Source organism: Tamandua tetradactyla, chromosome 19 (assembly GCF_023851605.1).
Source record: "Tamandua tetradactyla isolate mTamTet1 chromosome 19, mTamTet1.pri, whole genome shotgun sequence".
NCBI lineage: Eukaryota > Metazoa > Chordata > Mammalia > Pilosa > Myrmecophagidae > Tamandua > Tamandua tetradactyla.
Genome location: NC_135345.1, coordinates 20,449,157 through 20,476,426, shown reverse-complemented (window position 1 = coordinate 20,476,426; position 27,270 = coordinate 20,449,157). Strand labels below are relative to the sequence as shown.

Genomic DNA, 27,270 nt, shown 5'->3' with positions numbered 1-27,270 from the left:
GCAGAGATTTTAAGCAAGGATGTGTATCTGTGTGCGCATTTATGTGCATGATTTTCTTACAGCAAACTACAGAAACCTTGTCATGGTGAGTGAATATTAATATTGCACCCAGCAGTACTGTTTGTGGTTCTGAGTGAAATAGCTTGATGTTAGTGACTCTTGCCTGAGGGTACTATGGAGTTTTCCGTCTAGTTCTAATTGAGGAAGGGGGAACAATCAAGAAAACCAAAAACATCATTTGTGGTTTAGTTAGGCTTTACCTTCCAATTTCTTTTTAAAAAATAATTGAATATTCACTCTTTTCCCTAGTAAACAGCGTGTTCTTCTAGTCTTCTCTTTCATGTGGTCATTCCAAAGTCTCTCTGGGTGATATAATATGTTACTCTTAAACCAATTTCTGGCAGCAGAAAGGTCTAGGTTTTCTTCACTGTTCTTTCTTTATTACTTTGGTTAACAAATGCTTAAGGAGGAGACCTCTAAATATTGTGCAGTTTCTAAGAAAACTACCAAGCTGTTAATGAAGTAAATAGCTGTTTAATTTACAAACATCAGTAGTGTCACTGATATTAGTCTGGATAAAGACAAAGCACACTGAATTATACATGTACATCTTGTTTTCTTTGTAAAAAAGGGTTTTGGAAAGAAACATCTGCATCTTTACAGGGTACCCTGGGATTTTAATGAGAGAAGAGCACAGTCCACTATAAATCATCATCAATTCTACAATGTAATTTAGCAGCAAATGTGTTAACATGGGAACATTAAGGTAATAAAGGAGTTTTATTTTTTTGGAAAAAACAATCACAGTTCTTGACATTACAGTCTTTTATCTTCCCACTCCCCCTTCTTCCTCCCTTCCCCTAATAAAGGGAAAAATTTCCAAAGAAATATTAATTTATAAAAGGTCTAATTTCTAGTGTTGATTGCTACACCATTTCTTTTCTGTGAGTACGCTTTGCAGAGAGGCCGGCTCTTTCTGAACAATGACCATCTCACACACAGATTTGCATTTTCCTCTCTCAGACTTTGCATGCTCTCTGCAGTTGTCCTGAATGAGGTTTGTAGGTCAGTGACACCAGCGATCAGATGCCAGAGCCAACAAATGGACCAATACAGATTGATCCCAAGATAACACTCTATGTTAGTACTATTGCAAAAAAAAAAAAAAAATCCTGATTTTTAAGTTTGAAAAATATACAAAAATATCAGGACAATTATAAATTAATATATATTAAAGCATCAAGAAACAGCAAAAGGATGGCCTAAAATGTTAAGTACAATGTACTTTGATACAATAAATATTTCTCATTGAAACTGAATACTGTATAGGGTTGTTTAGAACTCATAGAAACAAAAATTCATATTATTACTAATTTCTTTATCAATAATCTATTGGTTCTTTATCATCTCCTTTATCATTTATATTACAAAAAAATTAATACTGGAAAACGGTAGGCGAACACTTTTGTGTGCTTCTGCTAACATGCTGATATTTGAAAAGATAAAATTGATTTTAGCGTTCCCATTTCCTCTCATGAATGGAACCCAGATCTTCAGGACACTTAATATTATGCACAAAATATTTCTCATCCATTTGTTAATTCTGTGAACTCTGGAGCTCCATTCCCCTCCTTGCATCCTCACTCACTCTCATGTGCTTTTTAGGTACTAGGGAACTGCCTTGATGTAATTGAGGACATAGGTCTTATGTTCCGGGCAATTCAACCAACCCATAGTGGGGCGCCTGTCTCTTGTGTATGTGCTTTTGCTTGTCTTCAGCATGTCACAAAGATGAATCCGAGTTACAAAGGTTCTCATCATTGAATAATGCCTCCAGGTATATCTTTCTTCGCACTTCTCCAGTGTAGGGGAAGCTTTAGTTCAAGCCTTTTTTTATTATTTTTTTTCCCCAAATGCAGAAAAAAAGTCTTTATTCTCATAATAAAAATAAGTCTGTTCTGTATTTTACAATATATTTCCAATATTTCCACTATGAAGCATTAATTAGTCCCACATGGTCAATCAGTATGCAACCCTCGTCAAAGATGGAAGCCGCCAGGGCCACTGTTAGGCAGGACACCTCGTACAGCCACATTTCACAACTTTCTCGACCTCGTCCACAAAGGAAGAGCCATCAGTGCATTCAAAAGAGTATTTCCGCCGCTTGCTCCTCAGAGGTCCACAGCATTGGCTGCCTGTACACCCGCCCTTACATTCCAGTCGGGAGACCTTCTTGGTTGTTTGGCAGGCAGCATAGCCCTGCTGCTTTTGGTAATAATCTCTTACGCGTTCCCCTCGACATAAAATTTCTAGAAAAGGACAAAAAGCATAAGTCACGCAGAGTGGTCACAAACCCACAACTCAGTTCAGAAGATGCTGTACGTGCTTCCCCTTTGTAACTGCTATTTTCAGTGTTACGCTTCTACCATATATTATCGGCTGATGGCACAGCCTGCTGTTCTTTGAGAAATACTTCTTTTTAGCCTCTATTTTCAGCAAGGAGAATGCCATCTATGTGGACTACAAATGCAATGCTGTTGCCTTGACAAGAAAATCGGATTCCTAAATCTTTTCCTTTATTGCAAATATACACAAAATATCTTCTGTTTTTACACTACTAACAGCTGGTTTTGTTTACCACAGGGAGCAGTTTCAGAGAGTATGCAATTTAATTTATTAGACTTGGAGTTTAATATTATTCAATCTGTTACTTAATACAAGTAACATTCCACTAACTTCATAAATTATGCTAGTATAAACTAGTTCGTAAAGAGACATCTGCTAAAAGCTTCCATGGGCATGTTCCTTTTGTCTTGTCCCTCTGATATATAAAACAAAATATGTGCCAGCTGGAGGCAAGGTACGTTTTGAACCAGCAGACAAAGGAGAAAGAAAAAAAGATGGGTTACAGAGTTTTGGCCAGTTTCCATCCCTTTCACCTTCATAATATGCTGTGATAAATCAGCTGCTTCTAAGGTGAAAGGTGATTTTCACTAAAATCACCTAGAAGCAAAATTATTATATTTAGTGCTTCACTAAAACTAGAAGCAAAATTATTAGCTCCCTCTTCTCAATGCCAGAAACTGAAGTAATAATACATTCAGATGAGAACAGCAGGTAAAGTTAAGAGGTAAGTAAAGTAAATGTCCTTCTACATCAGGCAAAAAGGAGTCTTTTTATAGTAAAGCAAGTTGTAAGAAGACACTTGAAGTTCCTGTACAATCTTCTGGTGGAGATTTAGGACATTTCACATCTGGTGCCTTCATAACTTGTGAAAATAAATCAATAGCAGCATCTGCCAGTAATAGCTCTTGCATCTCTTCCTACTCCTCTCTGTCTCTCTCCCAAACACTCTTTATCTCTCTTCTGTTTCTTTTATTCTCTCTCTTTTTATAGCACTTTCATGCTGTTTTTTTAATTAAAAAAATGTTTATTGTGGTAACACGTATACAACATAAAATTTCCCATATTAACCACGGTCAAGTTTACAATCCAGTGTCATTACTGACATTCACAGGGTTGGACTACCATCACACCATCCATTCCCAAATCACCCCAAATAGAAGTTCTTTACTCAGTAAGCATTAACTACCTATTTCCAGCTCCCTGCCTCTGGTAGCCTGCAATCTACTTTCCGTCTCCATGAATTTTCACATTCTAGTTATTTTATGTAAGTAAAATCACACAATATTTGTCCCTCTGTGTCTGGCTTATATTACTCAACATGTTTTCAAGGTTCACCCATGTTGTAGCATGTACTGGAACTTTGTTCGTTTTTTTTATGCTTAGTTTTTTTTTTTTTTTAATGCATTTGTATTGATATATCTTCCCATACCATAAAATCCATCCAAAGTATATATGGGTCACATGATCATTACTTAGTTGCGCATCCCTCTCTTTTGAAAGATGGGGTACCCCTCTGGCTCTGCCAAGAGATGGAGGTGTGCAGATGGGCTGGCTTACCTCGGTCACAGCTGTCCCCAGTGTATCCACTGCTGCATTCGCAGTAGGGCTGCCCAAGTCCCGAAAGCCTGCATTTCCCGTGTTTGCACTTTATGGCCTGGCAGGGGTTAAACAGATCCTCCTCTTCATCACAGAGGACACCTCCATGGCCCTCTAGGCACTTGCAGCTGTAGGAGAATGCATTGATGGCCAAGCAGGTACCATGGACACATCTACAGAGGAGGAGAAGCACACCAATGGAAGTGCATTGGGCACTGCAGGTAAGAATGGAGGGAGGCTATGGTGGTTTGAAGCTGCACAAACTACAGAAAAGCATGTTCTTAAACTTGATTCACTCCTATGGGCGTGAACCTATCCTAAGTAGGGCCTTTTGATGAGGCTACTTCAGTTAAGGTGAGGCCCACTTCATTCAGGACCGGTCCAGTCCTTTCTAAGCGGACTGAAATTCAGAGAGAAAGACAGTGAGAAAGCCAGAGCAAGCAAGAAGCTGAAATCATGGAAACCCAAGAGAACGGAGAGGCGGGAAGGAGCCACCGTGTGCACTGCTATGTGACAAGCTAGGGACCAAGAACTGCTGCAGCCAGCACCAGAAAGCCATAATATTCAGAGAGAAAACACCACCTTGATGATGCTTTGATTTGGACTCTCTTTTACCTTTCAAACCGTGAGCAAATAGATTCCCACCGTTTAACCCGACCCGTCTCATGCTATTTGCTGGACAGCCCAGAAAACTGGAACGGAAGGTGACTGAACCAAAACGAGGGGCAGGGTGGCAATGCCTCCCCACCTCGCTGCTTCCTCTTCCCCTCCCTCCTTTTCGAGGTTTTGCTCTAGGGTCGGTGTGTTTGTGTGTGTGTGCGTGTGCTCTTAGTCGCCAGGCAGCTGAACTTACTTGTTTCCGATACAGGGGTCATTGGTGCGCTGGTCACAGAGGGGCCCCGTCCACCCTTCCTCACACTCACAGGAGAAGCCCGACGGGCTGCTGGGCCGGCACGTGCCGTGGGCACACACCTTCTTGTGGCACGGCTCGCAGCCGGGCAGGATGCCTGTCTGCATGGGCACCTTGCGGAAGTCCTGCAGCTCGCTGTTGATGTACAGGTTGCGGATGCAGCCGTGGAAGCTGGTGCCATTCCGCGCAGGTGCCTGGCGCAGAGCCGCGGCCGCCCCGCTGTTCTTCCCCGGCATGCCTGCGGAAGACAGGCGGGCAGACGTCAGGCTCTCCGGGGGCTCCTGCGCTCTGGGTGACCCGGGGAACCAGGTATCATTAGCATCCTGTCCAGTGCTTCTCAACGTGGCGGCACATTAGGATCCCTTGGGGATCTCTGAAACATCTCTGATGCTTGGGACCCTACTCCAGACCTACTCAATCTGAATATCTGGGGAGGCTGGTTGGGGGGGTGGGGGGTGGGGAGGAGAAAAGACATGATTTTTTTTTCCTTTTTTAAAGATGCTCCAGGCAATTCTTATGTACGGCTAGGACAAAGGACCTTGATTGTTAGTGGTCGATTTTTATCTTTTTTTTTTCCTACCAGATTCTGCTTTTTAACCAAAACCCTTTGCAGAATCACAAATATAGAAAACCTAAAAGCACAGCTGCTCTCTATTAAGCGGAAGTTGGGTAGGTGGGTGGGGGTGCAGGCAGTGCTCCCTGATCCCTTTAACCCTCCTCTCTAGCAGCTTGAACACGTCCCCACTCGAAAGCCTAGAGCCCAGAGTGGACAGTTTGCAATCCCTAACCAATTCCTCCCCCTTATTTAAAAGATAAGGAGCCCAGGGCCCAGAAAGTTCAGGCAACATGCTCAGCTCATTGTCACCCAGCAAGCTAGAGGGAGAGCTGTGCTCATGAGATGAACCTCCTCAATCCCTGGCGTCCAGGTTCTGACCACGGAGTTCCACGGGGTGAGAGCAGGGGTTCACGGTGAGCATTCCCTCCCCCCTCCCCCACCAAATTCTAATTTAACAAATAATCCTGCCCACTCCTGGCAGAGTTCTTGAGCTCAGTCGTGAGTGAGTGCCTGAAAACATCCGCCCTGCTTCCTATCAGGACAGCACCTCATTGGCCTCATTATTTTTCTTGCTAATTGTGAGCAAATACTTCCTTTTCCAAAATATCAGTTATACAAAAGAAATTCCTCTCTAAACAGAATTTGCAATCTTTGTACGTAAACAATCCTCTAGTGACAATCATCTTTGGCAAAGCTGAAGAATCTTTCCATGGCCTGAGCCAGACTGAAAAGGTTTCTAGATGGACCCTCCAGGCAGCAACCATCTGGATCAGTGTCGGGTAAAAGGAGGGGGCCGGTGGCCTTCAGAGAAGCTGACTTTCCCTCCCAACACTCCTCCCCTGCCTGTGCAGGGATTCTGAGGTACACACCAGGCTGGAGAAGACCCAGACTCTCCCTCTCCAGAAGGTTAAATTGGTTATAAAGACTGAGATTCACAGCACTTCCTGGGTCCTGCCACCTGCCACTGCTTCCCTTTACCATTCTGAGGAGCCCATTTGAGACCTAGCTGGCACCAAAATGGGACAGGTGGATGTACAAAACCACAAGACTAGAGGTCGAGAGTCTTTATTGTTGATTCTGTGTGCACTTGGGCCAGTCATTTATCTCTCTGGGACGTAGTTTTCTCATCTATATAATAATGAGCGGATGGACCAAAGCAGTTGTTTTCCAGTTTTTTCATACGTAAGAACCAGCAGGGGGGCATGTTCAAAAGGCAGCTTTCCAGGCCTCACTGTCCTCATATGTCAACTTGGCTAGGTTATGGTGCCCAGTTATTTGGTAAAATACTCATCTAGATGCTGCAGTAGAAGGTATTTTACAGATGTGATTAGCAGCTACCATCAGCTGACCCTAAGTAAAGGCGATTGCTTAGCCTTTATAGCGTGGGTGGGTCTCATTCAATCAGCCCAAGGTCTTAAGATCAAAACTGAATTTTCCTGGAGAAGCAATTCTGCCTCAAGACTACAGCATCAATTCATCTGTTTCTAGCTTGCTGTTGTCCCCCAACTTGCCAGCCTCCTCAACTACACAAGGCAATTCCTTAAAATAAATCACTTTACACACACACATGCATATGCAGACACTCACTTAACACACATATATCTCATTTGCTCTGTTTCTCTGGAGAACTCTGATTGATGAGATGCCCCCATCCTGAGATTCTGATCCTGCAGGTAGGGCATAAGGTGTAGAAATTAAATATTAACATGCATCTCAGGTGATTCCATGCAGGCACCGAATTAGGTGGCTCCAGGGTGCTTCAGCTTTTAAGTTCCATGGGTTCAGGATTTCGGTCTGTCTCATTGGCCCTGAAAACTGGGTTGCTTTGTAGAATGGGGTCAAAGGATGAGTGACACCATTTCCAGGAGAGGACTAGGGACAGGAAATTTCTTGCTCTGGGCTAAGTTTTCTAATTTAATTGTATCCATCCATCATAAACTTGTGGACTTTAATATACAAATGTCTGTGGCCCTTTCTTTAGCAGTTAAAAATGAACTTCCTTCAAAATGATTTTAACAGCTCCTTTTGATGGTGGAGCAATACACATCTTTGCACATGCCAAGACTAACTACAAATTGGCAAAGCTCCCCAGCAGGACGAAGCAATTAGTAAATGTGTTCCTTTTTTTCCCAAAGGTAATGATTATAAAAGAGTCATCTTTGGTTATATTCATTTGTAGATGAAAATCTTTACACACCTCATATATATTTGACTTTCAGTAGGATACCATAAAGTCAAGAACTGTTCTCAGCCCCAACTTTTCATGTGCTTGACACATTTCTGACCAGGGAGATAAGAGTTGAATTGATAAACAGACGTAGATCCATGATTTCTCTCTGTCTTCTTTTTTTTGGCCCTTTTCTCTGCCAATGACCTTAGCTGGAATTTAATCAATTCACCAATTAACAGATACTTTGTTAGATAGTTTTTAGCCTTAGCAAACTCTATACATTTCAAAATGACAATAAAGGGACTGAATTTCATGACTAGGTCCTGGGTCCAATGGCAGCACTCAGGAAAGGATGTGTAATACATGTGGGGATCTCTCTCTCTCTCTATATATATGTATATATGAATGTGTATACTTAGATATATTTACTAAGTAATACATATTTCTCATCAGACTGCTATAAAGGAAAGCATAGAGATCCACCGTTTTATGTAAGCAAAGCCTATGCTGTGGGGTAGTTGAAATCCAAGGGTAAATTAGGCTACTTCCCTATTTCTCCAGGGAATGCTTCCCCAAGGGCCCCAGGGCACTGGATGCATTGTCTTCTGCTTTCTCACAGTCCTCCTTGAGGAGCGTTCCTGTTTCTAAACTTGGACTTGTCTCCTCACTCTCCTTTGCTCACTCAGGCCTTTGCCATACAGCACTCAGAGCAGTGGTCCTAAATTTCCTTTTATTTTTTACTCTGAGCCACCCTTGAGACTTTACATGAGTAGGAAGGAAGCAGGTCCAGTGAGTTCTCTGGTGCTAGGCCTGGAATGGAAATGGGTTCATTCAGGACTGGGGGACAGAGATGCAGCCAGGATCCTTCCAGGGTCAACTCCTTCACTAGCACTTTTGGTTTTGGAATTTAAGAACTTTTTTCCCTCTTTGAAAAGTGTTCTTACTCGAACACTCCCAATATGTACTTCATTTTTGTCTCACATTCTGAGGTGGTTTTAAAAGATTTGATGAAATGGTTTCTAATGAAAGCATAACAAATCAAGTACAGGAAAAGTTCAGAAATAAATAAATAAAACAAGTCTCAAAACCTGGACTGATTCCCTTTCTGCTCTATGTTAAGAAGTGAGTGGCAAGGTGAGCGGATTTGGAGTCAGATGTGCCTGGACATAAGTGAATTTTCTATCCTTTACAGTAGCTTATGAACTTAGACCTATTATTTAAAATTTCTGTTTCTCAGGGACATTAGAATAGAGAAATGTATGCCTACTTCTTCAGGTCTTAGAGGGTTAAGGCTGTAAAAGAAGCATGGTCTTTGGTACAAAGCATGTGCCCAGTAAATAGTTTCTTTTCTCTCCTTTAATCATAGGTACATCTGTGACATGTTCCATGCATCTCCAAAAAACAAAGCATCGGCTGTTATCTGTAGTACCTGTAATCATGGGAGGCATTTGTTTTTCAACGAGTCTCATAGTTGTGATTCTCATGAAATAACTAGACCATTAACTCACTGAGCAGATTCAAGAGGCAATGATTTTGTTATAGTGCATTATGGTTACCTGTAGATATCTCTGCCTTCCCCATGCCACTGGGAGCAGAAGTGTCATTCATTTTCACTTTGTGTCCTTTAGGTATCTATTAACTTAGTTCTCAGCACATAGTAGGTGCTTAGTACATATTTACTGTACTGAACCAAAAATTTTGAACATTTCTTAAAACCAAAACTCTGTCAAAATGTTTAGATTTTCTACTTTTGAAATTATTTAAAAAGTGTTTTGGCTTCCAGGACAATTCCCCCACAAATGCTTTGGGAAGGCTTTTAGGGGTTGAGATAATTGTGCACCATCCTACAGTTATTATTTTGAAGGGAATAATGCCATGCAAAAATCTGTCGTGGTGAAAAAAATCAGCTAGGGTTTAGCTTCTCTATCTGTGAAATGAATTAATAGTACCAATCGATGCAATTCAATCCAATCCAATTCAGTTAATTGAATTCAATGCAACTCAGTTCAACTCTACCAGCTTTCTGGGTCCTCCGCTTGAAGTTTAAATTCTATCTTCCAATTCATATTTACTCCTCCAGATAGAGGCAAGAGTGTGAGCTTTCTCTCTTTTGGGGCCCTCTCCTCTGGGCTCCTACAAACCTTTGCTTAGACTGTATTCCCTCATCTATTTACTCATCTGCTTCTCTGTTGCTTAAAAATGAAGTCCACACCAGGGATGAATCTAGACCTGGCACTGTGGGATCAACAATTCCATCCTGACCAAAAGGGGGAAAAGAAGTATAACTAATAAAATATCAATGGCAGAGAGAGTTCAAAATAGAGTCAAGCCTACTCTGGAGGCTGCTCTTATGCAAGCTTCAGGTAGACCTTGCCATCTATCATAACCTGCCAACCCCCAACTAGGACCATTACAGCCAATCCTATAGAATACCTAGGGCAATATATAAGATTCCACAAGGGTTTCATGCACTAGAGTAACTTTCCAGAAACTTACAACTTCCAGATGGGTCCCTGGTCCAGATAAGTCCTGAAACCTAGCCCAGCCTCTCCAGAACATCAGATAGTTCCATCTTCCTACCCCATATTAGTGACAGACTCTTCCAAAATGAAAAATTCAGAATGGCCATAGCTCAAACACCCCTAAAGAGAGGGATGGAAAGATCAAAGGTGATGGTGGAGTTATACAGAGAAGATAGGATTTAACAAATGAATAAGAATGCTGAATCATTAAACTGATATCTTTTTTGGTCTCTAGTATTTTAGAGCAGCTAGAAGTAAAAACCTAAAGTTGTGGAACTGTAACCCATGTCAAACTCTGAAATATGTTCTACAACTAACTGTGGTGCTATGCTTTGAAATTTATAGCTTTTTTGTATACATGTTATTTTTCACAAAAATAAAGAAAGAAAAAACAAATTGATTGCAATGATGAAAAAAATATTTAAGCCTTCTAGCCTCCTGAGAGGATCATATGGCAGCCCATGACAAACTCTGGAATCTGTCCTGAGTGCAGCTTGTTGAAGAGTGCTTTGAAAACTATTACTTTTTTATTTCTTTGCTTTGTATACATGCTATACTATACAATAAAAAAAGTTAAAAAAAAATGAAGTACATGGTTTTCATCTTGTCATTTCTAGGCTTAACTTACATTTGAACCCTCTCTATTCATTGTAAGGTCTTAGCAAAAAGAACAACTTTACGTTATCCTAATACAGTTTGTGCATTTAATTCATTACATTTCATTGAAAATTAGCCTACCATCCACATGACTTAACCGCTGGTAGTGCAGAAATTCCAGCCTGATAATATTTGACTGAAGCTGGATAGTACCTGCCTACTTAAGGGAAGCGGGAGCAAGTCACGTATTCACCAATCTGCATCAACCTTGCTTCAACATTTTTCATTGTCTGATTTGGTCTCTAGCTGGCTTTCTTTTTCTATAGACCAGACATAATAATGAGATTAAGATATGTAAATCATCCAGCATGTAATAAATACAAAGAAAATATGAATGTCCTTTTTTACCTCCACCACACATTTAACTAGATCCAGAGCTGGGACTCCACAATTATCTCCTTACACCATCAGAGGATCTTTGTACTATATCCTTGCTGACTCTCTTTCAGACAATGATTGATGAATGTTGGCCATCAACTTGAGAATTCATCTGTGATGAGAATCACAGAGTTTGGGGACCTTATTGGACTTGGGAAGAGACCTTACCTCCTACGTAAAGCGGGGAGTCAAAATTCAGAGTGGACTGCTTTGACAAGTTGGTGATTATCTTGGGGCTGCCTCCATCCACGGAGAGGGAGAGACTCTGATCCAGGGCCAGCAGTTCCACAATGTGGAAGTTTCCATCGTTGATTGTCTCCACGCTGCAAAATAAAAACAGCTGGGCTGATCCTTAGGTTTTTCTCTTCATTTAAGAAAAGAGGTTACAATATAAACTGTAATACGTACTGTTTGGGAAAAAAAAAAGATACTCCCAACTGGCATTAATGAAGATAAAGAGAAGTGGTTAATTGAAGAAAAAAAAAAAAGAAGTATTATCAAGGGGACATGCTTAATTTCTGCTTCTCTGGAACTGGATACAAAATAAGTTTGTTCCTTCAGTGGGAAAGGTGGAAATGAGTGGATTTCATCATGATCCAGTCAGCTTCCCCTAAGATGCAGGACAAATTTATTTATTTGCATTCAAAGGCCACTAGAGGTTTTCATTTATTTAGTTACTGCCCATTACTCTAAATACTATTCAAAAGATAGGGAACCTACTCCTGTGCCAAGGACTTGCTGTGTACATTTATGTTTAAGAGAGCTTCTAACGCTGCTCTCCTTAAACACTGTACATTGAGTCTTACCAGAATCAAGCACACACAAATACAAGAAGCACCAACATCACAGGAGCTTCGTACTTTCCAAAGTTTGTAAATTGATAAGCGTATTCTTACTTTCTGTGCATTTTCACAGGGATGCTCAACAAGTGATATTTGTGTAAAGAAGTCTTTGCTTTGTGAAGAGGTGGGAATAACAGATTATAAAACACACTTAATGTAGTCTTATTTAGGGAGGCTATGGAAATTATGTCAGTGGCTGTCCATTTTATTTTCTGTAATTGTAAAGAGCTAGGTTTAACAGTTATTACAGCCTTCTAAAAAGACTTGAAGTGGCTTACAGAAATTCATACATAGAATGGATAAAACCAAAAGATTAAGAAACTGGGGCAGACAGAAAAATGAGGACTAAAAATTAAGATGAATCTGGAAGGTAATTATTACTAATTAAACTATAAACACATAAAATATATGCGCTTATAGTTTTGAACTGTAGTTGCAGATATAACACTTGTGTTTCAACAGGCAAAGAAGAAAACAGAAGCAAGTAAAAAACACAATGCAGTGTCAGGAATGTACTGAACTCTCATTATAGATGCAAAATATCATGGCATAATAGAAGTTGAGGTTAAAGAGTATTTAAATAGTAAATATTTAATAAGCTAATATAATACAATGGTATTTTTAAAGAGACTAAAAATGGAACAGAAATATAATGAGAGAATATTCCTAAATATGAATACATAATGTTCCTTATAGACACTAATTGCTTTCCAGGTGCTGACAAATTTCAATATGCAAATGAGTCAAGCCTGGAAACTGACAGAAAAAAATGCACAGAATTCCTGCATGTTTTTCACCATGGGAGACTAATCATATGCCCATGTTTCCTGATATAGAATAAAAAGTTTGTGTGATTTAAGAACAAGATGAAAAATTCTGCAGAATTATGAAAATAGTTGAAGATTTCCTGGCTTCAGTGGTTAGCATAAGAGTCTACTTGTGCAGGGAGCTCTGATAACCCGGCTCAAGCATCATCTTTAAAACGGAAATAAATGTTAGGTATGTCAGTCAATATTTTTGTCTTCTACACACATCGAATTACTTCCAACTCTTAACACCATTAAAGTAGGCAGAGGAAATACACTAGGAAAACTTTCTACATAAAGTTGCATGCCAGCTGCTAGTGATTTTACATACTACTATATTTAGGGACATACTGAGCAGCAAATCAGGTAGTGCTGAAACATACAGATTTTGCAGTCAGATAAACCTGGATTTGAATCCCAGTTTGGCATTTATTAAATGTATGACCTTAGGCAAGTTACTTCATTACTAATATACTTCAGTTTTCTCATCAGTGATTGCTAATATGTATTTCTCCTTCTTATGGCTGATTTGAGGTCTAAATGAATTGGCCCTGGTAAAATACATAGCATAGCATCTATATATGGAAAGCGCATAATTAAATGTTAGATATTGGTATCACCCTCACCATCTCCATTTCCACTGCTGCTCTCATCATCATCATATAAACAATCCAATACTTCTTCAGGATCTTCTTCAGAAAGAAATTTAATTTGGTTTTATTTTTAGTATTAGTTGTAAAATAATGTTAAAGACTGGCAGAAATATGACTTCTTTAGGACATACATCCTCTTCAAGTTACTGAAAGTTTTAAAGTATATAAAAACAAAGATAGAATCAGAGGGGGGTAGTAGCTAAATGCTTCTTTCCTTGTGGTCATACACGATTTTCTAAGTGGTTTTATATGGCTATTCTGTGATCAGTGACCAAATTAAATCACAAATGTACAAAATGGAGCTCTCCTTTACCATTTCAATTGCAAAGAAAAGACCCACATGTCACTGAGAAGTGGGTTCTTGGTCAATCAATTCAGCCAGGAGTCATTGTCAATGATGCTGCTTGATGCTGTAAACTTGAATCGTTTAAGACCTTTAAAGCTTTGTACCTTTCAAAGCAGTGGTTCAGCTGGGAAGCTTACAGTGGGTAGTTCCATCCTCAGCTCATTTTATTCACTGCTCCTTCATTCCCTTTCTTCTAATTTTTTTTTTTTTGAGTACAAGTCTTTAACTCCCATTAATTACAAACTACTTTAGATCCAGGGCCTTGTATTCTTCATTTCTGCATTCCTTACAGTATCCAGCAAAGTGTCTGGTAAATAGTAGATTCTCATTAAGTATATGTTAAAAGAACTATAAGGGACATATATTAAGAATAACCTATATCATTGTTTGTTTTTAGTAAAATTAACTTGATTACAGTGACAGATAATCGAGAGGTTTCAAACATAGTTAGGGCAGGTAATTCCAAATGATACAAAATTTTAAGAAAATTTGGCATTTCCACTGGTGGTGTCGTGAAGGATAATGCTGGAAGGCAAACCTTGCTCAGCCTGTCTGAGCTCTGTCACTAGACAGGTGACCTTGCATTAGCGTTACCTGCGGTAATTTTTCTCTGCCTTCATTTCTTCATCAGGGAAATGCAAATCACAAGAGCAAACACTGACCTGGTCCACACTATGGGACAGGTACTCTTCTGAGAATGTTACATAGATTAGCTAATTTAACCCTCAAAACAACCCTGAGTAGGGCACTTAGGGCAACCTAGCTGTCATAGCTAACTAGTGGCTAAGAACAGTTCTGAAGCCAGGTTGCCTTGCTCTACAGTACATGTGCTGAACTATTATGTACTACTCTTCCAATCCAAAATAATATATAGGGCAGGCCATGGAACTCAGCAGGCAGAGTTCTCACCTGCCATGCCAGAGACATGGGTTCGATTCCTGGTGCCTGCCCATGCAAATAATAATAATAACAACAACAACAACAACAACAATAACATATGGTACTATACAGATGGCATGTGTTTTCACTACTAGCAATTTAATATGCAATTTCTCCCCCAAATGGCCCAGAAATAAAAGTCCATCAAAAATGACCTTAAGTGACGGACAAACAACTTGGTACACACTTACTAAAAATTTACTAAAAAAAGAAAACCTAAAAATAATGAGAGTTTGATGGATATGAGAATGCACATAAAGTACACTGGATTTGAAAAATGATTTTGGATTTAATTTTTCCAATTATGAGTGAGATTGAGACTAACTAGCCACACGATAAAACTAATTTGAAAGTTGCGTGGAAATATTTCCCCCCCTAAGAGCTTTAAATGCTTGGATTTTATCTTTCCAATTATAAGTGAGATTCAGACTGACTAGCCACACACACACAAAGCTATTCTGAAAATTACGTGGAGATTTTTCTTCCCGTAAGAGCTTTAAATGTCTAATCTAGTAACTCCAGAACAGATGAAGAATCACCACTGAACTCAATTCCATTTACATTTCTTTGGAATTAAGTGAGGCCTACCCCTAGCTTTTTAACAGATGTGAAATGATATTTTTAGGTTCTTTGTTTTTCAAAATGATATTGTATGTATGGAGGTTGCAGAGAATATGTCAGGACTAAGAATATTTCAAATCGGTGTTTCATGCTGTCTTCTAACACATGAGATAAGTTGGGGGACTCTAAGAATCCTATGCCTCTATACCCCTTTAAAATAAAAACAATGTTTAACATACCAATGATTACATGATAAAATTGAGCTATCATTGATTTTACAGTCTGTCACAGTCCTCTATCACTATATATCCACTTTTGGGTTCTGATAAGTGTTGATAAACTCTCTTTCACCACTCCCTTGGGAACCATGCATTTGATGGCTCAAAAAAGTCAGAAGTGAACTACTTAGCAGTGAGTCTTTCCACTTGGAATATAAATTGCATTTATTACCACTATTACATAACTTAGTGCTTTACTACACTCATCTATTACCCGAGTCTTTTTTTCTTGAATTTCTAGACTGTAAATGGATATATGAAAACAAAGCAATTACTCAACTATGCCCTGTGGTTCGTAACAAAAAAGAAGTTTAAAAACTCAGGGTTTAAAGAAAAGAGGCATTCTAAAATGTCTCTTGATTTTCTTTCTTTGCTCTGCTTGTATCGGACACATAAACAATAAAATTTTAGTATTTCTATTTCAACTGGAAATCTGAAGGCATTTCAATGGTTTAATAAAGGTAAATTGTTCATTTTTTTGCTTATGTGCATTCCAGCTTTTTTCCTTAAAAATTATAAAGTATCTGGGGGCCTCGTCTGTGCAATGGGCTAGAAATCAGAAACCAAACAAACCCAATTGGACATCTTATTGATGCCACTGGACTAAAGTTTCTTCATCTGTGAAGTGGGATGATTATAACAAAAGTTGAAAGGAACAGGATGCCAAACAAGATTAGAGGCCTTTATGTAGACATAAAACAGTTTTTTCAGAAGAAAGTTTTATAAAATAATTAGTTTATCAAGTATAGTTGTATGTTAATCAATGCTTTTAAAGCAAAATATCTAGTTTAATTGAAAATGCACTAAAATAGAAAGGGGGCGGTGTGATGGTGACTTAGTGCAAGAATTCTCACCTGCCATGCTGGAGATGCAGGTTCAATTCCCAGTACCTTCCATACGAGAAAAAAAAAAAAAAAAAAAAAGAAAAGAAAGGGAACAGGGAACTCTACCTTTGAGCATGTAAATATAACATGTAAGATAATGGAACTCTCATTTGGATATTAGTCTTCATTATCTGGATATCTGAGCATGAAGAGTATCAATAAACCATCAAAACGATGATTACTGAGAACCTAATTTGCATCAAGAACTGCGCTAGATCCTTTATTTTTATTATCTTTAGTTCTCCCTATCACATGTAAAAAGTAGATATCCAATTCTTAAGATGAGGAAACTGAAGCACAAAAAAGTTCAAGTAACTTGACCAAGGTTATAAAAGCTAGTGATGGTGGCACCTTCCCAAATGGCATATCAAGAACAGCTGAGAGTTCATCTTGGGAATGAGAAGAGTGAGGATATCATTCGAATGGTTCAGAAATCAAAATAATATAAAATGATTTCATGCAGAAGTCTTGCTTCTTTGCTTCCTCATCCTCCTCCCCTTTCCTATGCCAATACATGGAAGTACAAATGCATATTTTTATTTACCCTCCTTTCACTGGTCTGCCTTGAGTTTGTTTTCTTTTTAAGTTAACATATCTTGGAAATCCTTCAGCATTATACATAGAGAATTCCTCATTGTCTTTTTCCCTCCCTCCCTTTTCCCCCTCTCTTCTTTCTTTCCTTTATTTAACAGTACATTCCTTTGTGTTCATGTACTATAGTTAAGAAAGAAACATGCATTGTTTCCAGACTTTTGCTTTTACAAACAATTCCACAGTGAATTACTTTGTGTGTGTGTGTGTGTGTGTGTGTGTGTGTGTGTGTAATGATACAGCTTCTTCTGTCTGAAGCTGTATCTGTAGGTTCTGAGTAGTAGGATTTCATAGGCCAGAAAGTAAATGTATTTGTAATTTTGATCGGTATTTCCAAATTGCCCTCAACAGAAATAGAAAGCAAATTGTACTTCCACCATTAATGTATGAGGATAGGGAGTCTATTTTTAAGTCCTCTGCTATATTCTAGAAAGAAGTATCAGTAAGTCTACCCTGTATAATCTTACTATAGCTAGAAGGAAGTTGAGAATGAGGACAGTTTTAATGAGGACAGTGCTGAGTTGACAGGTGTGGGATTCATAGGCATACAGCTGATAATAAAAGGCACAGGAACACAGAATACAAGACACAGAAACCTATATTTATATTTACCTACCTATCCTTTATCTTTTCATTCCCTTTTATCTACCTACCTATCAAGCTATTATCTATCTATCAAACTGAATATCCCCTCTGTATCAGTCTATTACCTACTTGAATTCTAGCAAGAGAGGCAAGTGCTTCAAAGGACAACATCTTATAGAATGCTTATACTTAAACGAACATTTGAATATGTTTGTGAACTGAGAGATCAGAGCCAGAGAAAATCCATGGGGGAAAGTCTCATGAGGAACTGGAGGGGAAATATAATATAGGTTAAAATAAAACAAAATAAAGACAAGCAACATATAGAAGTTTGGACTTAGTTTGAGGGCAGAAGGGAGATTCTGAGTGAAGCAAGTGCACAATGGACTCAGATCTGCCTTTTAAGATCAATCTGTCTACAGGATGAAGAATCACATGAGGAAAGACGAGTTAGGAGCAAAGGAATTCAGGTTAAACATGGGAGAGGCAGTGGTCATGGAAGCAATAAAGGATTCAAGAAATATTGAGGTGAAAGAATCAAGAGGCTTTCGTGACTGACTCGATATGGATGACGAGGCAGCAGCAGCATCCCCCGGGTAGATGGCTGCCAGGAGAGAACTGTGAAAGTTGAAGTGTTGCACATTGTTCTTTTCCTAATATTTCAACAAACCACACTGTATAATACCATAACATGATTATTTAAAGGCAAATACAAATTTTAGTGCTTTGAGTACAGGTGTTGTCTAAAATGGTTCCTCAACTGTACAAAACAAGGTGTGTTTCTGTAAGAGCAAAGAACATAGGACTATGACATCTTTTAGGTCTGCAAACTCTCTTCCATTGAAAAAGATTTCTTAATCTCATCAACTTCAAAAAAAAAGAAAATGCCCATCACCAAAAATCAAGTAAATATCGATAAAAAATAGAATATGGATAGCAGTATGTTAATTATAACATTGATTAAAACACAGTGTCTTTTGAGCGCTTACCATACCATGCACTATTATTTCCATTTTATGTAGACTTTAGAATTTAATCCTTATAATGACCTTATGGGATATGTGCCATATAATTACTTAAAAATACAGATATTGAGGCACAGAAATATTATAACCTTGCTTAAATTTATAAACTTAGTAAGTAGCCAAGCCTGAATTGCAACCCACATCTTAGCCACCATGATTAATAACTGTCAAATACTAGATTCTCCTAGAATGTTGAAAGAGGTTAACTTCTTCAGTATTCTCTATTTCCAAAAGTATTTATTCTATTCCAAAGTGGAATATTTATATATTTATATATAATATCTATTTAACCATCTATCATCTATCTATTTGATTATAGGTAATTTACTGCGTCTTTAGTTTTACTAAAAAATAACAATCTAATTGATTGGTGTGTCATAAACTAAAAAGCACGAATTAGGTTAATGCTTGTACTGATCTCACATTAGATGTCCCTATAAGATGAATTGTCCGCAGAAATATGGCTTTCCGGTTCACAATGAAAAATGTGCAACATGATATTATTTTTATACATGCCAAAAGGTACACTCTACTGTTTATTGAGTAAAAAATGGCAAAGAACATAAACTCAAAAAAAAAAAAAGGTCTTTATATCAAGTCCTCATCTGGATATAATCACTTTGGTTTCTACAACTTATCTAGAAATATTTGATATATTTTATGTGAATTCCGGCTTTAATAAGTCAACCTCAATTTTACTATGGCTTTTGATAACTCTATGCTGCTTTATCGCATAAAATTAAAACAAAAAAATGAACTACACATTTTTGAAATCTTTTTATGGGCTGAAATAAATTGAGGCTATATAATTTAAGTCTAAGCAAAATCTAAAATGTTGGCTTTAATTCATCACCATTTGGAGATGAAATAACTATTGAATTCCACTTGGAAACCATTAATTATGTGTTTATTTCCACGCTCTAAATATCCCCAAGTGGGCTAGCTCACACCACCAAAAGAACTTTTCAAATTCTATTCATGGCCACAATTGGCATCTACTTACGGAACTATTATCAAGGATCAAATGAGATGTGACAGCTTTGAAAGCACATGACATATAAAAGAACAAAATGAATAATATAGAGGCGAGTATCTCCACGTTACGTCCCAATCTACGTTCACAAACTGACTGCCAAGTATTTTGGCCTATAGATGTGTTTTATTTCCCTCATACCGCACTTTTAACAAAATGTGAATCAATATTTACAGGAGGGGAAATTTTATATTAAAAATTCAGATTTCTGCTTTTCCTTGAAAAAATCAGGAGTTCTGGAAAACCTGTGCTTTTATTTTTTCATGTCAGCATTCAGAAAGAACCAGTAGACACAGCCCTGTTTTGACAAAGGTTTGCTTTTACAACCAATCACAACCAGTAATAGTATGTTGCCAACACTATGATTACTTGTGGTAGAGGGATGCTTCTCTAAAAAGTTAGACTATTTCAAGAATGAAAGGGCTCTGCTATTTGGTTTTATGCAGAAAACACATGAAGTAATAATAGCTTACATTTCCCCCAAAATTTATGTCCCATGAATATCATTCCTTTCATATCTTTAACATATCATCAATATTATTATATTATTAGAGCGCTTCCAAATTAAATGATCAAGATTACCAATCAAACCACTTTATGCATCTGTAAAGTCCAGAGGGCAGGGATTTTACTTTTTCCCTAGAATTTAGAACAGTGCCTGGCACATAGTAGGTGCTCAATAAATATGTGTCCCATAAATGATTCACATGAGATGACTCACTCTGCCGGGTAGCTTGCATTTGTTTCTCTAGAACAACTCAACCATTCACCCTACGCTGAGCTCTGGGAGATCATCTGTGTGAGCCAGGTCACTGAAATCCGTGAATTCCTTGTTTCCTGGTTTCTGGTTTGGCCAATGGGAAGTATCAGCAGGAGACTACAGGAAAGCAAAGTCAGTATTGAAAACGAGGCTTTCCTTCCTGAGGGGTTGCTGAAGGCTGGCTGCAGCTCTCTACAAGGTCACAGCTCCTGCCAGCTACTCCTGTGCCCCTTTCCACAAAGCCTTTTCTGGGTATGGATTTCCCTAACTGCTCTTCCCCCTTACCCCTCAGCATGTGTGAACTTACAGCACCCCTCCTTACCAGGCTCAGTTTACTGCACCATCCCCACCCACAACTTTGCAAAGAGCCTCTTTTATTATTTTCTCCTCAAATTATCCAACTTGAGTGTACCCTCTGTTCCTGCCGGGTCCCTAAATAATACACTTATCATAAAGCCTGCTGGAACCAAAGACCCCTTCCCCCTGCCCATTACAAAATAATAGAGGGGAAGCATTTCTCCATTAAACAAGTTATTTTCACCTTTACCAGTAACTGAGAGATCTTCACCTGTAAATGGCAGAAGCCGGGTGAGAGCCGGTGTCGTAGCTGGCACGGACGCGTCCCCGGTACAGCTCTACAGCTATATGGTCTTTGTCCCCCTTATACAGTAGGATTCCGCTGTCTTCATCCGTGGCAATCTAGGAGGAAGTAACCTCGGCATTACTATGTCTAGTCAATTAAGCATATTCCATCAAGAAGAAAGATGAGACTGCTAAATGAAGACTTCTTTTTCTGAGATTTATTTGCTTTTTCCTGACAGCTATGAAAAAATGATAATGCACGATGACCTGTACCTAAATTACTTTGTTGCAAATTATATCACAAAGACATTTAAAAAGAATAATAACAAATACTTCAGTCCACATTTGGAGGTGCTAAGAACTTTCCTTGATGGAGATTTTCACTTGCCTGCTCTTTTTGCTCCTGTTATGGCCTTTATTTAAGGTATCCATGAAATAGGAAGGCACTGCCCAAGACTGATTTTCATATTCCATATGAGAACCAAATTCTTTAGGGTTGGTGCTCGGTACCTGGGGGAGTCTCTGCTATTACCCTGATCACTGGAGGACCAGCTAAGGAAGAATTAGGATTTTAGGCCAAAACCCTACTGTGCACTTCCCATATTGACCCGGTGCGGCAAATGCTGGCAGGTCGGGAGGGGGGTCTTTAAAGAAGCCTGCCTCTGAGTCCCATTCCTCAAGACTTCAAAAGAAATCCTTGCCCCTCCCTGGAGTAAACTAAATATGAAGGGTCAGGAGCTACGGGGAACTGGCTGTTATGGAGCAAACGGTGTCCCCCAAAAAAGACACATTCAAGGGCAAACCCTGGTTCTGTGAATGGGATAGGACCTAATCCAATATGACCGGTACCTTTATAAGGAGAGGACATTTGGACCCTGACAGACAGAGAGTGGTGGAGATAGAGAGACAGGCAGCCTGTGACAGACAGAGCCAGGGAGAGGCATGGAACACTTTCTCCTGGCTAGAAGGACACATGGGCCGCCAACACCTTGTCCTTGAACCTGTAGCCTCCAGGATCATGAGACAATAAACTTCTGTTGTTTTAGCCAATTAGTCTGTGGTACTTTGTTACAGCAGCCCTGGCAAACTAAGGTACTGTAGTCTCTGGAATTCAATATCTTTTAAAATATTATGCTAACCAGAAGAAAACAAGAATGCAGTCCAATCCACTCCAGGGGCTCTACATTTATTATGCCTAATGTAGTCTAAGCTTTCTGATAAAAATTTAAGTCACTGGCTCAAATATACACAGCGACTTGGTGGACAAGTCAGTGTAACATTTGATAGGCTCAATGTTAAACTCATGTCTATTTTAAAGGTTCTGGGTTCAAAGTTAAATGTACTGATGGGATCTTTTGCCAACGGTGCATTCTTCCACATCGGTTAGTATTGTCTTTCTGCATACTCCTGCACACATTTCCTAAGTAAAGCCTCCAGCTGTGCCAAAACCTGAATTACAGCACAAAGCAAAGACATACACTTTGTCGCTATGGTTGATGCAGGTTTTACATACAATCAGGATCGAGTAATGAATAAAAAGACCCGGTTCCTATTTAGTTTAGAAAACACAGATGCTGAAGGGAAGAAATGTTGAAGCTTTATACTCAAGGGGTATATTTTGGTCACTGTGTCATACATGCTATTGTGGAGGTCAGCTCTCCAAAGGGGACTCTGTTTTAGGGTCACATCAGCTCTTTCTACAGAAGGATTCTCACCTGCAGAGAGATATTTGTTTGAGGCCGAACCTTGGCTGAAGGAATTTGAAGATAAGATTCTTTGTTCACAAAATTCACACTGATCAGTTTTTCACACTTCTCTCCCTGGTAGCCAGGCAAGCACTGACATATTGGCTCATTTATCCTGATGATGCACTGAGCTCCATTCTGACAATCAAAATTATCACAGGGGCTGGTACGAGGGAGGACCATGGGCGGAGAAAACTCACAGAACAAGCCACTAAACAGCAAACAGAGAGGACAGGTTAATTATATTTTGCTTAATTGCCAAAGTGACTCAAGCCCTGTTAGGATGTCATTCTCAATACCGTGGTGTATCTGTGCTTTTACCTGTACCCTTCGGGACAGATGCACGTATAGCCGTTTACTGCATCGGTACACAGGGCTCCGTTTTTGCACTTGTTATCTTGGCAGTCATCAAAATCAATGTCGCAGTGCTCGCCTACGTAGCCTGGTGTGCAGTCACATCTGTTTGAACAAGCAGGTAAACGGTTTCTAATTCAACTGAGCTAAAATAGGTAAAACAGTTGCATTTCATCTAGAAAAAAATAACTCCATATTAAAAAAAAAACTTATTTTGAACAGACTCAGAGTTAAAATATATATATATATAGATGCCTAGGGAAGAGTCCTTGTCTACAACGTACTCCTTGGTTTTTCACTGTGATCTACAGAGGAAAAGGGATTTTTGTCTCCCTGATGACAGGAAGCATCCACAATGCAAAAAAGAACAGAATGAATGCACCAGAGACTTTTATTTGAGGGGGAGGGCAGGGGCACTCTATTTGCTTACAGTGTCCTCATTTCAGCTCTCCTAATTCATTTGTGCCCTTGAGATGATGAAAGAGTAAACTTGTAAAATTTACTGAGCATGTCAAGCATATTTAAACAAACAATGCACACATTTTATTTTCCAATGCAGACTGGATGTACTGGGACAAAATATAATTTTAAGAAAAGCAGATATTCTATCTTTGGAAACCCCTGTTCACAGTGAAACCAGGCAATTAACACAGCAGAACAGGGCTGACCTCAGGCAGGAGGGTGGGAGGTGACCCCCTGGACAACTTTTGCTCCCAGGCACTCTGGCTGTGCGGGGCAGGAGAGCTCACCCACTGACGGTGAGCAGCCAGGGGGATAACGCGGCTGGCATTCCTTGAACATGTGCTCTGTGCCAGGCCCTGCTCTAAGCACCTTGCCTATATGGATTCACCGAATCCTCACAAAAGTCTTGTGACTCTGGTACCATGCCCCCCCTCCCCCACCTAAGGGACTAAGGGAAAGCTAAGGGACAAGGAGGAGAAGGATGGTGTCCAAGGATTGAGCTTCTCAATGCTAGAGCCAAGAATGGAGCCCAAGCAATCTGAAAAGAGAGTCTGGGTTTCTAACCACTTACTGTCATTAGGACACCCCGTAAGACCTGTCTGTCTCACATCCTGGCACTGGACTCTCTAGTTATGACACCAAGGACCCAGGGCTTTAAAGCTACCTCAGGGAAAGCAGTATGGGATGCACAGGGGTTAACAAACCCTACGCTGTGGAGCTTGAGGGGATTCATAGGACCCCAATGGGCAGTGCTATGAGAGTAGGGGCTTCTGGCCAGTTCCTTCTGCTCCCCCTGCATCCCTGCCTGCCAACACTCTGCCATTGTGATTTGTTAGTTTTACATAAGGAGCTTCTGTGAGGAGTTCTGCTTTAAAGAAAGGGTTCACTGACTTAAACCAAAACAAAACAAGAAAACACATAGGAAACTAGAGTTTAGCTTTTTAGAATCTTGGTTTTGCAGTCAGATCAGAGTTTGACTCCTGCCTTCATCCTTTGGGTATGTAATATTGACTAAGTTACTTAGTCTCTCCAAGTTCTTTTTTTCTCAAGTGTAACATGTATATAATTCGCTCCTCATACTCATAGATTTGTTAAAAAATTAAATAAAATAATTATAAATGAATGTGTATAATACATACATACATGTGTATAATAAAGCAAGAAAAGTAAAACCAACCCTGCATGTTATATGTATATATGTAGCAGAACAGGTTTCACTTTTCTTGCAGTATTATATATCTAAAAAATCTCCTAAGTTGCTTTTAGATATTTTTAGATCATGATATATAGGTACTTCACTTCTCTTTCCCTTAGTTTCTTTACCTGCAGAGTTGAAATGATAGAACAGTGTTTGATACAAAACAAATGATAAATAAATAGCAGTACCTGGGAAATTCTTTCTGCCTTTCAACTTCTAGAGAAGTTTTTATCGTTTAGTCTGTACTGATTACCCATGTTTCCATTTCAAAGCCATTAGGATTTAAGCGAATGAGGATAATTAAAAATACCCAAATGAACACGGACATTACCGAACACCAAGGGTTTAACTAAAACTTAACATCAGGATTTAAGAGTTACCTCTGGAGAGCCGATGAATTAAAACAGATGGGTGCATATACCCTCTAAGGGTAACAGCCTTTCAGCTCAGCATGTATGAATTAAGAAATAAAATGAGCTCAGTGGATAAGCATGCTTGCTTGGCAGCCGGTTGGTTTAAATGCTAAATCATAACAAAGCAAAGGAAACAACAAGGCTGTAGTTAAATGGACCCTAAGTGGCTATATACATTTTCAAATAGATGGACAAGGTCCAAGAAGAGAACTTCCATCAATGTTAATATGAGCAGAGACGCTGAAGTGCCAGGCATTAAGGGAAAGAAGAAATGCTTTGAAATGTTTTGAATTATTTATCTGGGAAAAGAAATCAAAGTAAAGGTAAAAGAACCACATATTCACCACAGTGACTCACTAAGAGCTTTTTTATACTCTCGTCTCTACAAATACTTTTCTCAAGCCCATTAGAACTTGGAGTCACATTATGGCCAACATTTTTTGTTTCTCTCTTGCTCCTCAGATTGCATTTCAAAACGGAATAGATGAATTTAGATAGGAATTCCCTAAGGTTTGTATTATCAATAAAACCTATCACATTCTTTCAACTCTATTATCTGACAAAGAGCGAGGAAGAAAACAAATAATATAAAATAAATTGTCTAGCAGACCAAAAACTGACTAAGTAAGATGCATGCTTGGAAATACTGCTTATGGCATATCATGGTCTAAAAATACCTAAAAGCAATTTAGGAGATTTATGAGGTATATAATAAAGCAAGAAAAGTAAAATGAGTTCTGTTAGCTGAGTAATAAGAAAATGAAGGTGAAGTAAGGGTACATCTTGTCCAAACAACATTTGTCAATAGAGATTTCTTTAGCAGTTTCATGTTGTTTTGGTCATTTCCATTTTCTTTTCACAACTCCCTTTCCCATACTGTTCAATTAATTATAACATGGTAGTAATAGCACATATTACAACTTAACCTGTTTTCTGCTCCCTACATATAGCTATAAATCAAGCTCATACTTGACTGCTAGAAGAGTAGGTTCCCAGATAAGCTAACTGATAGTCTAACAAGAGGCAATTTTAAAATTCTGCAAACTAATTCATAACTAAAAGGTGATATTTGATTAAAGATGGTCTTTTTGAAGATGAACTCCCTTATTTTTTTAATGGTTTCCACTAAGTCTTGTTAATAATTTATCTTATAATTACAATGCACAGTGTATTATGAAACCTATATTACAGACAACCAGCTTTGGAAAACCACCTGCTGAATGACTAATTTGTTTGAAAAATGATAATATTTGTTAGGTAAGTGATACACTTTTAATTTGCTGAATTCAATTGTGGACAAAGCTGTTAGTGAAATAATTCATGTACAGTTTTAGGGTCAACAAAATGCAATGCAGAACGTTGTATAACATAAAAATTTAAATAGATTGTGGCTTTTGTGTGATGCTGTAAACTAAAATAAAAAAATGGAATTAAAATTATTATTTTCTTTTTCAATAAAGCATTGACTACAATCAGTAGGTGCTGCAACAATATCTGTATATCCTAAAACTAAATTGAAGTAAGAAAATATTCTCTAAAAATACTTGAGAATACATTCAGATTGACTTTTTTTTTTCTTTTGTATGCTGTATGGCGGGGGTCACATTTCATTCTTTTTCCACTTGAGTATCCCCTTACTGCAGCACCATTTCTTGACTTTTTGTTTGGTTTGGTGTTTCACTTGTTTGTTTTGCTTGCTTGTTTGTTTGGGAAGTTCATGGGCCAGGAATTGAACCCGGGTCTCCTGCACAGCTGGTGAGAATTCTACCATTGAACTAACCTCGCAGCCCCCAGATTGACTTTTGAAAGGTGATGGGATCTGATGATACTGATGTCCCTCATCCATCTCACTCACAATGTCTACTGATCTTTTTGCCAAAAAATCAAAACATCTTTGTATCAGTCCAAGTCCCATCTTTTATAAAAACCCTTTCTGATCAGAGAAAATTTGTAATTCTCTGAATCCTATAGCAATTAAGGTTGAGTTATATCACTGAGAAGATAAAGTATGCAAAAGT

General features: G+C 38.8%; 1 protein-coding gene across 2 annotated transcripts in view; it reads right to left on the bottom strand.

The window, feature by feature from the left end:
• Window positions 1-1,914: 1,914 nt before the first annotated feature.
• SLIT2 (slit guidance ligand 2) overlaps window positions 1,915-27,270 on the bottom strand; it is a 363,732-nt gene continuing 338,376 nt past the window's right edge. For both annotated transcript variants that reach the window (XM_077136499.1, XM_077136500.1), the window contains 7 exons: window positions 23,147-23,284; window positions 22,796-23,036; window positions 21,067-21,197; window positions 11,364-11,518; window positions 4,856-5,150; window positions 3,964-4,175; window positions 1,915-2,309 (listed from right to left, as the gene is read on the bottom strand). In XM_077136499.1, coding sequence (XP_076992614.1) covers window positions 2,068-2,309; window positions 3,964-4,175; window positions 4,856-5,150; window positions 11,364-11,518; window positions 21,067-21,197; window positions 22,796-23,036; window positions 23,147-23,284 — 1,414 coding nt within the window. In that variant the 3' untranslated portion in view covers window positions 1,915-2,067. The remainder of the gene's footprint in view (window positions 2,310-3,963; window positions 4,176-4,855; window positions 5,151-11,363; window positions 11,519-21,066; window positions 21,198-22,795; window positions 23,037-23,146; window positions 23,285-27,270) is intronic.